Source organism: Hipposideros armiger, unplaced genomic scaffold (genome assembly GCF_001890085.2).
Source record: "Hipposideros armiger isolate ML-2016 unplaced genomic scaffold, ASM189008v1 scaffold_41, whole genome shotgun sequence".
Taxonomy (NCBI): Eukaryota; Metazoa; Chordata; class Mammalia; order Chiroptera; family Hipposideridae; genus Hipposideros; species Hipposideros armiger.
In genome coordinates this window covers 2654378-2665722 of record NW_017731391.1, presented here as the reverse complement: position 1 = coordinate 2665722, position 11345 = coordinate 2654378, and the positions used below count along the sequence as shown (strand labels likewise).

At 51.7% G+C, this 11345-nt stretch overlaps 1 protein-coding gene across 6 annotated transcripts in view; it reads right to left on the bottom strand.

The window, feature by feature from the left end:
- Positions 1-355: 355 nt before the first annotated feature.
- Positions 356-11345, bottom strand: part of ZC3H12D (zinc finger CCCH-type containing 12D) — a 32139-nt gene continuing 21149 nt past the window's right edge. For all 6 annotated transcript variants that reach the window (XM_019638898.1, XM_019638899.1, XM_019638902.1 and 3 more), the window contains 3 exons: positions 7171-7405; positions 4136-4242; positions 356-3103 (listed from right to left, as the gene is read on the bottom strand). In XM_019638898.1, coding sequence (XP_019494443.1) covers positions 2304-3103; positions 4136-4242; positions 7171-7405 — 1142 coding nt within the window. In that variant the 3' untranslated portion in view covers positions 356-2303. The remainder of the gene's footprint in view (positions 3104-4135; positions 4243-7170; positions 7406-11345) is intronic.

Here is an 11345-nt window from a genome sequence, read left to right as displayed (position 1 = left end):
GGACTTGGCTGCAGGCTCACACAAGAAGAGAGGCTTTTATGAGACTGCTTCGTAGTTCCATAACGAGGATTTCAAATGTCTCCCAAACAGGTAAGCAGCCTGTGTCCTTGGGAGCAGCCTGCTGAATAGCCAGCAAGACATGTCCTTCCGTTAGGCCTTGCTGCTTCTAGTGGAAAAGATAGACTCCAGGCCCCTCACCTCCTCCCCGCACCTTAAGGATGGAATAACACTGAATAAAACTGCCATAAAATAACCTCAATCTTCACACCCACAATATTTTACATGAAAAGCCAGCTTAAAGGGAAAAGATGACATGAGAGAAACTGATATACAATTTGACAGTGAAGAGTCCAGGTGTGGGTAAAAGTGGTTTATTTTTGGAGCATGGTAACAGCTATGCAACTAGGAACATTTCATTCACCTGTCCCATCCATGTTTTGTGTCACAAAGACATACCAAGACTTTGGAAAAAATTCCAAAGGGGATTACATCAAAATGTGTTCTTTCTTCAGTTGTTTTTGTGCTTGTCTTAATCACAGTAAACCAAATAAAATAGCTTTACAGCTTACTAAAACTCAAACTTGTCCTCCAAGGAAGCAGTTTAAACATTTTTCAATTGTAAATCAGCAAAGCAATGATTCCATGTCAGGAGACAGACCCTTGACAAAAGCAGCTCTAACATAAAGCTTGTCTGGTCAAAAGAGAAAAAAAATTAAAAAGAAATACCAAGAGGGAAATCCAGTTTATCTAGAAAGAGTGGGCCCTCTTCAAGGCTGAGGTCCCAAAATAATAAGGTACAATTGTGAGTGCAGGGTGCTCTTTCGGAAGAAAAAAGGTGAGGAACAGATCTGGCTGAAGCCAGAATCTGGTTTAACAAGATGAAAAGGCTCAAGGCAGACACAACGTCATTGTATCTCCAACGGCTGCATTTAGCATGAACCAGAGGGCCAGGAGCCGAGCCTCCCAGGGTACACCCTGGGCTATGCCAGCATTGCAGCCGAGTAACACACTGAGAAGTTTCCCTCTGCTCTTGCCAGTCTGCAGGAAGCATGCAGGGGTTGGCCGCTGGTTTTCCATTGAGAGATGCCTCACACTCTCCACTATGGCCAAGCCACCAAGTCCCCTCATGAACAAACCAGCCAAGACCTGCAGAGCTGGACTTGTAACCCAGAGTGCATGGGTGGATGCCACTCAGAGATGCCTGAGGTCCATGCTCTGGCAGCATCATGTAATTTCTTGTCCATTACAAATGTGTGGACCCCTTTCTCCCCAAAACCCAAAGCAATAGCTTCCTGGAAAAAACAGCAATGGTAACAGGTAGCAATAAACCTCCATGACTGAGGCTCATCCCAGCTCACCTCTGACCAATCTGAGGGTTTCTGAGCAAAAGTCCTGACTCACAGGGCTTCTGTGTGAGGTATGGCTTAGAAGCCTTGGTCAATAGAGGGCCTCTTAGCCCATAGTAAAGCAGTACGTGTGTGAGGTGTATGTGTGTATGTGTCTGTGTGTGTGTATGTCTGTGTGTGTATATGAAGGGGGTGAAGGCCCCACAGGCAGGCCCTCAGGACAACGTGCCCCTGCCACACCTCCACAGACCAGCACAGCCACACAACATCAAAGTGACATGTGGAGCTCATATCTCAAAGCTAGAGTTCTGTATTGCCCTCATGAGGCTAGACTAGAAACAGCTCATATGAAACCTCCAGATGTGAAAACCTGCACTGGCCAACTGACTACGTATTTCAAACATGTTCTGATGCAATGAAATTCAAGGCCATTTACCGGGATTTCTCAAATTTTTGCCCGTGACCCACATTAAATATACATGGCTACCACAGGCACACACACACACAGCTAACAATCAAGAGGTTCATATATACTTAGCAGGATGATGTGGGGTGTGCACTGAGATTTTCTATTCACTTCATTTCTGGCGTGACCCACTAAATTGACCTTGTGACCCACTTGGGGATCCCAACTGCAGCTTGACAAAAACAGCCATGGAGTGTTCCAGACAAATCCTTGGAGAAATCACTCCCTCTACAGAAGTAGCCGACCTTAGTCTGCAGCACACAGACCTCCAGCAGCAGCAGCCCTATGTTGTCAGTGAGGGTCACGAAGTGCCACTAAGGGCCTAGCTGAGTAGCTGAGGGTGAGGAAGTGGGCTTCCCTGACCACCTTTAAAGAGAAGGGAATCCCACACAGGTGGGCGGTCCCAGGTGCAGGCTGTCAACCACCGGCCCACCTTGGCTAAGTCGCAAGGCAGGGCTGGGACATCACTGGAGGTGGCTTTTACTTGCTCCTTAGGGGTTTCCCACGGGCGCATCAAACCTTTGGAATAGCCGGATGAGGAAGACGAGCCTGGTGACGTCAGAGAGCGTGGGGTACAGGGCCATGACGCTGTCCACCTGATGCGGCGGGAACATGCTGCAGAGCGCGGTGCGGGCCCGAGCGCGCGCGTCCCTGTCGCGGGCTGCGGCCCCGGGCGCGGATCCCAAAGGCCCCCAAAAGGCACCATCGCCCCATCCCACTTCCGCCCAGGCCGAATGTCCCGGAATACGGGCGGCCCCATGTGGGAGGGCCCACGGGTCGGTGGGAGGCCTTCTCTCGGGGAGCAAGTCACTCTGCGGGTCCCCCAGGCGGTCCCCAGCCAGCGGCCGGACCAGCGGGCCGGATGGGCCGAGGGAGCTGGAGAGGCCAGGCAGGGCTGGCAGGGACAGCGAAGCCCTGGGTGCCACCCAGTCGGGACGGCGCGGACGGGGCGCGAGGCCGCAGCCGGGGTCGGGAGGGGGCGCGCCGAGGAACCCCGAGTCGTCGCTGACGGCGAGCCGGGAGAGGCCGCCCTCGATGCCCGCCACGTCGGCCGCCCGCCGCACCGGGGGCAGGCTGCGCACACCGGGCTCCCGGAGGCTGGGCCCGCAGGGGGTGGGTGCGCCCCGGGCGCCGCCCCGCTCCGCCCCGGCCCTCGGCCGCTCCTCGTCCGCGCCCGCACGCCGCCAGGTCCGCGTTTGCGCTCGGAGCTCGTCGGCCACAGCCAGCTGAGCGTGGTTCGGCCTTTCGGGATGGTAGAACTTGCACTTGATGCCGTAGGTGCACTTCTTGCCTGGAAGGGGCAGCGGAGAGAGAGGGCGCTGGGTGAGACGTGGGGCGGGGAGAGGCTGTGCGGGTCCTGGGTGGTCCAGGCATGGCCCGCCCCGCAGCCTTTCTCCTTGGACCTTCCTCACAAAAGGCCACCAGGCCGTGGACTTCTCAGGATTGGGGCAGACCTAGGTGGGGCACAGGCGGAAGGCACGAGGGTGCAGCACCCTCCCCCTTGTGGTATGGGGCGCTGGGTACAGCAACCCCAGCGTCCGGCAGGTAGGTGCCCGTCTGGGAACTCCCTTTTGCCAGGGACTGAGACCAAATCGCGCCTTCCAATGACATTCAGCCTCCACTTCCCCAGGAACCCTGTAGATAGGGCCAAGCTTGGGGCGGGAGCAGTGGGTGCTCATGGCACAGGATTGTGCCTCCGGTGCTGCCTCAGTTTCCACCGCTGTCCACATCCCTGTGGTAACCATTGCCCTCTCCCTACAGAGGTAATCAAATAATTTATCATCCAAACCTGGGTCCTTTTAAGAGAGAAAGAGAGCGGGATGAGCCCACCTGAGTGTATGTCACCTTAGTTCTAACAAGAAATGACTATCACCTAAGGCTTTTTGAACTTCTACAGGGACACACACATGCACACACACACAGGCCTGGGGACATTAAATAACTCACAAAGCAAGTTAGTGAGAACTGGCTAGAAGGCGGGCATCCTGGAGGTCTCTGGATAAAATCCTTAACTTTCAATGGATAACACTGACCAAAGTCTATAAGGGCACCGGGGTAGGGTGGATGGTGGGGCAGGATGGGACACAACGTGCCAGGGTGCCAGGTGAAGGGACTGAGAAAGGAGAACTTAGGGGAGCACAAAGCCCCAGCTTCCTGGACCTGGCTTTGCCCTGCGTGTGACCCCTGTATCCAGCCCCCACAAACGCTTCCATGCAACAGGCGGCCCGGATGTCAGTTCATCCTTACAATAACCCTGTCAGGAAGCTGCCATCCAGACACAAGGCCCTAAACAGGGCCCCCCAAGGCAAGCGGCGCCACCCACCGTAGGGACAGTGCTGCCAAGATGGCTCTGGGGGCTTCTGCTTCCTGCTCAGGAAGTTGCTCAGGGTGGGTCCTCGGCGTCCCAGGGGGTCATCAGGAGGCATGAACCTGGAAGACAAGCACAAGGCGGCAACTGCAAGACCCACAGGGATTCAACAGTGGCACCTGTATGACAAGGGTGTGGCCTCGGCTCACCTTCCAGGCCCCTTCCTGCACCCAGGTGTGTCATAGCATATTATTAAAGCAGCACACCCTTCCTTCTCACTGAATCCATGCAGGGCACGGCGCAGCACGGATCCTGGGAGAGCAGCCCATGGGCCTCTTCCCAGTTTCTCCTGCTGAGGTCCACACCAGCAGTGCCAGAATCACCTAGCAGTTCCTTCCCAAATGCAGGCCCCTGGCTTCCCACCAGACTTGCGGAATCAGAATCTCAAGTTGTTCAGGAATCGATATATTAACAACACCCCAGGTGACTTTTTTTCCCCATTCAAGTTGAAGCATAATTAGGTCCTACTCTGAAAGTGACTCTAAGCTGCCTTCCTGTTGTCTTCAACAAAAGGTCCGAGGCCCCCATGGGGCTATAAAACAGCTCCTCCTCCTCTAAGCTCCTTGAGGCTCACATCCCGTTTCTGTGGAGCTACCCCCACAGTCCTGGGCACATACAGGGTGGGATAAATATGGACAGAGAACTTGAAACGCCAGTCGGTGGGTCAGTGTAGCAGTGGATCCCAGGTGCGGGATGCACGCAGAAGCTCCTTACAGGCCCGACCCTCCTCTGCAAACCCGGGGCCCTGGGTGGGCTTGGTCTCAGCTCCCAGGGCTACTCGACCCCAGCCATGTTCTCTGACACCGCCCTGCCTCCTGCTGCCCCTTCCTTCTCCCAGGCGTTAAGTCTAGGAGGGGAAGGCAGCTCCCGAGTGCCCACAGTTCAAAGGGAGAAACAACAGTACTCAGAAGGAAACTCCCACTGCCTTATAAAATACTTCTGTTCCCAGGAGGCACGTCCAGGTCACACCAAGGTTCCACTGGAGGGATTGTGGCTTCTAAATAGGGCGCCTGTTTTTATGAGTTTGTGTCCCCCCCAGAGTCAAGGGTCATGCTGAGGTCCCACCCTGCACCAGGTCCACCAGGCTGGCCCAGAGCTGGGCGATACCCAGTCCCAGGCAGCCTCCATAGTTCAGATCCCAACTACACGGCCAGCTTCTCAACGTTGGGCCCTGACCAAGAATCTGGGGAGCCGCCCGCTGAGGTTATTAAAACTTCCCAAAGGCTTTCCCTTCTGCTCTCTCCCAGCATTGCAGCTGCAAACTGGTCCAAAAAAGCCCCATGGAAGTGTCCAGGGCCCTGGGACGGGCATCCTCGCCCACTGGCAAGCGGGCAGGCTCTGCCTCCTGGCAGCTGGGGGACCTTCTGGCAGGCCCTGTGGAGAGGCCAGGGCATCAAAAGGACTTGGCCTGGGTCCCAGGCTGTCGCTAGGCCAGAGGCAGCCATGATCTGTCAGGCCTCAGTGAGGGTTTTCTGGAACCCACAGTTACCAGATTCCTCCATGCCTGAGCCAGCTAGAGGGAGCCACTGGCCTTGTGTATGTGAAATGACCATGGTGGCTACTGCCGGGTAGCTGCTGTGAGCCTGTACCCTGGGGCTTAGGCGCTGCCACCTCCAGGGCTGTGGGCCAGGTGGTAGTGGGGCAACAGTGCCTCCTGGAAGCACCATGTCCTACCCTGGCCTGGGAATCACAGTGCAATTCTCTCTAGTCCTCACAACTACCTCAGACATTAAGTGTGATTAATCCAAGTACAGTTAACTCAAGGTAAAGAACATTCAGCTCAGTGAGGCTGAGTGATTGCCCCACAACATGGCCAGTAAACGGCAGTGCTTCAGTATGAAACCTCACCTCCTGCTTCCCAGCTCTTTCCGCCGCACCATACTCCTCCCAGGCTATCGGGTCAGGAGCTAGTCTGCCATGTGCAAGTGGCCCAACCCAGCTGACATGTCCCCCCTTCGCTCCCATCCGCAGGGCTGCAGCCATTCACTCACTCACTCACTCACTCACTCACTCATCTACAACTAGTAATGGAGTGCCTGTGATGTTCCAGGCATGCGGGGCCATGGCAGATACGACATAGGCAGTGCCTGGCCCCACAGAGGTGGAGAGCTTGTCTCAAGCCACATTCTTAAAAGCCGTCAGAGAACCCAGAATGAGGACGGAGCCATCACCGCCTGGGACAGAAGTGGAAGTAGGAGCGAAGTCCCACCTTGCCAGGTTCCTTGCCTCTGCCCTCCGCATGAGCACATGCAGTGGGCCAGCCATCGCTTCCTCCCCAGCTTAGCTCAGTCTACAGGCCCGCTCCCAGCACCTGCTAAGGAGTGTATGCCTTGTGACCCTGACATCCCCCAGCCGTAGCTGGTTGGACCAGGGTGGTCCTAACCCAGGGGAACCAACCTAGGGGACAAATGAACCAACCAGATTCTATTGAAAATTCCAACTAAGAGGTACTCAGACAGAGTCAGTTCCAAGAGCTTGACAGCCCCAAAGATGCTGCTGCCCGCTCCCCCATGTAATTCAAAGCTTTTTAAACAAACAGACAAAAACATAAAGTAAGTGAAAGGAAGTGCCACGAAGTTCAGATTTTCCCCACGATGACTGTTCCAGAGCTCTTAGTTGAAGTATTAAATTCTTTAAAAATAAAAACAAAACGTTTAGGGTGCCCCAAGCCCATGCTTGGCCCACCTGCTGTGCCAGGTCAGCCAGATGTGGACATGGGAACAGAAAGGTCATGTACAGCTGGGGCAAAACAGCCCTGTTGGGAAAGCTGGTCATGAAAGAGAGGAGACCCAGAGAAACAAAGACAGGCTGTGCAACCTCAAGGAATGGACAGGGTGCCCTCAGACCAGCCATCTCCAGGGCTGGGTGTCCTCTGCTTCCGGTGTGGTGTGCCTGTGACTGCAAGCCCGCTGGGCCCACACTAGCTGGAGTGGCTTTCTGCCAGTCACCCTCAACCCACCCATGCCAGGACCCCCTCAGTCACCACGTACCGGTCATTGACGAAGGAGAACATGAGCAGCCTCTGCTCGATGAACCACTTCCACTCAGGGTTCTCGCTCTGAAGGTCGCGGTAGTTGTCGTTGGAGACGATGATGCCATCCCGCTCGTAGGCCACCTTCACGATGTAGCGGTCATCGTAGCAGACCACGCGCTTGCCGTTCATCTTGCGGGATGGGGTGTACACGAGCACAGCCTGCCTCTCCAGCTCCTCCAGCACATGCTGCTCTGGGGGCCACAGGACGGGCAGGAGATGGCATGTAGCAGCTTTCTCAGAGGGATCCCCCACCCCTAAGGACCATCCTAAGATCACTGAGCGGATTCTGCAGCTCAGGAATCCCATCTGAGCCAACTCCCACCTCCCCCACCCCATGGCCCTGACCATCAGATGAGCGTGGAGGTCTTGAGAAGAATAGCTGCCCAAGGTCAAGACAGCTCTTGGCTTCTGTCCTTCCTATGTCATGACAGGAGTCCATAGGATGATACCCAACAAGGAGGAGTCACTTTTGACACAGGAGGCCTTTTTCTGGGGAAAGACCCATGTTTTAACTGGAATTCGGGCAATGCCTTCAGAATTATTAGGAGCCTTGCATCTATCTGCCTGGAAGTGTCCTGCATGGGCCCTTAGCTGGGAGCCTCTGTCCATCTTCCCCACGATACAGGAATCTGCTTGGGACACCTCCAGGATGGAACATCTCATAAGTGACAGCTCTGAGGGACACAAGAGTGTCAAGGGAAGAGTCCAGGGTTAAGAATCTGCAGCCTGGATTCTGGTCTTAGCTGGAGCTCTTGGGTATTTCACCTGTCTTTGAATGTCAGTGTTTCTATTTATAAAGCAAAGGTAATAACGCCTCCACTGGCCTCACAATGTCTGCAAGGAGACGGGCTAAGCTCCAGCCAGGAAGTGAACGTGTGTCAGGTGTCACAAATGTGACAAAGTCTCAATAGGAGCTAAACTTCACACCCCTGGAAGGCCTATTCTTTGACTTCAGTTTTTTGCCTTTGGAGGCAGGCAAAAGAAATCCCTTCTCCACAAAACAGTTGCTCCAAACTTGGAAGAGGATTAGCATATGCTTCACAAATGGTTTCTTCCCTCAAGTCTAAGTCCCTTTCTATGTGACATAGTTTCCAGACTTTAAAAAAAGTATATAATGCATGAATACAAAAAAATATGTTTTTTAATTCCACATATGTGGCACTCCCTCTGAGAAAGAAAACACAGCCCATGAAGTCCCCGCTGCCTCTCACAGTTTGCATTTCTCTTCATTTCCCTTAAGATAACCCAATTCTTGGGCCAGCAGGGTGGCTCAGTTGGTTAGAGTGTGTGCTCTTAACAATAATGTTGCCAGTTCAACTCCCGCATGGGATGGTGGGCTGTGCCCTCTGCAACTAGATTGAAAGCAGCAACTGGACTTGGAGCTGAGCTGTGCCCTCCACAACTAAGATTGAAGGACAACAACTTGACTTGGAGCTTATGGGTCCTGGAAAAACACAATGTTCCCCTTCCCCAATTCCTCAACACTGCACCCTTCCCCAATTCCCCAATAAAATCTTTTCTTTTTTTTTAAAGATTTTATTGGGTAATTGGGGGAGGGGAACAGCACTGGGGAATCAGGGAAGGTGAACAAACAAGTTGCTGTCCTTTTGTTCTTCAGTCTAGTTGCGGAGGACGTCGCTTCACTGGCCCACATTGGTATTGTGATCATTGTGCTCTTCCTGGGTGAGGCAGTCGGTCGCCGGCCCTTGGACGGCAGCTCACACTAGCTGCTAGCCACTCACGGTAGCTCACGCACGGCAGCTCCACTGCAGCCTACGCCCTCGCCAGTGACTCACAGCAGCCCAGCTCCAGGTGGAGCTGTTGTTCACCATCTTAGTTGTAGAGGGCGCAGGGTCACTGGCCCATGTGGGATCCAAACCTGCAGCCCTGCTGCTCAGAGCTCACGCTCCCAAGCCAACTCTTAACCAATGAGCCACTGGGCCAGCCCCCCAATAAAATCTTTTTAAAAAGATAATCCAATTCATAGAACTTTGTGTTTATAATTCCCTTGCTTTTATTTTTTTTAACCTCCCCCCCCACCCCAAGAAGACTATTTTCAATGTGATTATGAACTTCCAGACTTTACACAAATGAAATCACATTGTATATATTCATGTGGAACTTGCTTTCTTCATGTAACATTGTGTTGGTGAGGTTTGGCCATGTCCATATGCTCACTGCTGTCAGTCCTACGTGTACGTCCCTGGGTGCAGAAGTATAAGCATTCCTCTAGGGTGTATTTCTCGGGGTGATATGGCTGAGTTGTAGGGAAAGGCACTTTACAAGATAAGGCCAAGTTGTTTTCCAAAGTGGTTGTGGCAACATTGACAACACTTGGCATTTTCAGGTTTTTGAATTTTTGCCAATCTGGCAGGTGTAAGGTGGCCTCCTGTGGTTTTATTTTGCATTTCTCTGGTTACTAATGAGACTGAGCATCTTCTCATATGTTTACTGGCCATTTATGTGCTCTCTCCTGTGAAAGACCTATCTCTACTTATTAGCTCATCTTTCTGTTGGTCCTTTGTCCTTGTCTTATTAATTTGGAGATGTTCTCTATAGATTCTGGACAGTAATCCTTCGTCAGAAATATGTGATGTACAGCCTCTTTGATTTAAGGCTCGTTTTTCTTTTTTGTTGTTGTATTTGTGGTATCCTCTAGTGAACGGAAGCTTTTATTTTAATGTAGTCAAATTTACAAATCTTTCTCCCATAGATTTGCACTTGTTGTGGCTTATTTAAAAATTCCTTCCCTACCCCAAAATGATTTCCCTACTCTTTAACCGTACTAGATTTAAATATTACACAGCTGTTGAAAACCACCACTCTCCATGTTCAGACCATAAAAAATAATTTGGGGTAACCAGTTCATGATAGACAACTGAACACAAGTATTTATCCCCACTCCTTCTCATAATCCCATTGAAATGGCACTGAAGAAGTGCAAAAAGGGGAGGGGATCGCTAATCACATTAAAAAATGGGCTTGGGGACAGCAGCAAACACAAGATTTTGACAAATTTCAGGAAGACAGAGAGCAAATAGGCTCATATAGCTCCTAGGGTGCAGGGGAAGCCACAGAACAGAACTGTGCAGAAGTGGCGGTGGAGCCATTTTTTCTGAAAAGTCCCGGAGCCCCAGGTACATGGAGGGAAGTCAGCAGAAGTCAGGATGGCTAACTGAAGGGCTACTCCTTGGGCAGCTGCACCCACCCTTTTTCTATGCCCATCACTATAAGGAAAGTGAAGATAAAACTAGGATGAAGAGGTTCCCATGTGGCCACTGACTTGCTATAGTAAAACCACCATCACTGTGGCACTGGAGTGTGCGGTGGGCAGACGTGCCCAGCTGCCTGTCTGCTCCATGCATGGTATACTAAATGAAATCGGCCGGCAACAGGCATATGAAAAAATGTTCAACCTCACTTAGCATTAGGGAAATGCAAATAAAAACCACATTGAGATACCACCTCACCCCGGTCAGAATGGCTATCATCAATAAATCAACAGACAACAAATGCTGGCGAGGTTATGGGAAAAAGGGAACCCTGCTGCACTCTTGGTGGGACTGTAGATTGGTGCGGTCATTATGGAAATCAGTATGGAGGTATCTCAAAACACTGGAAATGGAACTGCCTTATGACCCAGCAATCCCACTCTTAGGTATTTATCCAAAAAAACCCAAGACATTAATCCGAAAAAATATATGCACCCCTATGTTCATTGTGGCGCTATTCACAATCGCTAAGACTTGGAAACAACCGAAATGCCCATCGGTAGAAGACTGGATTAAGAAACTATGGTACATTTACACAATGGAGTATTACTCAACTATAAAGAAGAAGGAAATAGTACCCTTTGCAACAATATGGATGGAACTAGAGAACATTTTGCTAAGTGAAATAAGTCAGTCAGAGAAAGACAAATACCATATGATCTCACTTATACGTGGATTCTAAAAAACTGAATAAATGAGAAATGTAAACAGAAATAGTCTCAGAGACACAGAGGAAAAACTGAGGGTTGCTAGTTGGGATGGGGTGGGGATGAAGGAGAAGGGGAAGGGACGAGACAATACAAATTGGTAACTACAATATGGCCTCAGGGATAGAAATGACAGTCTGGGGAATATAATC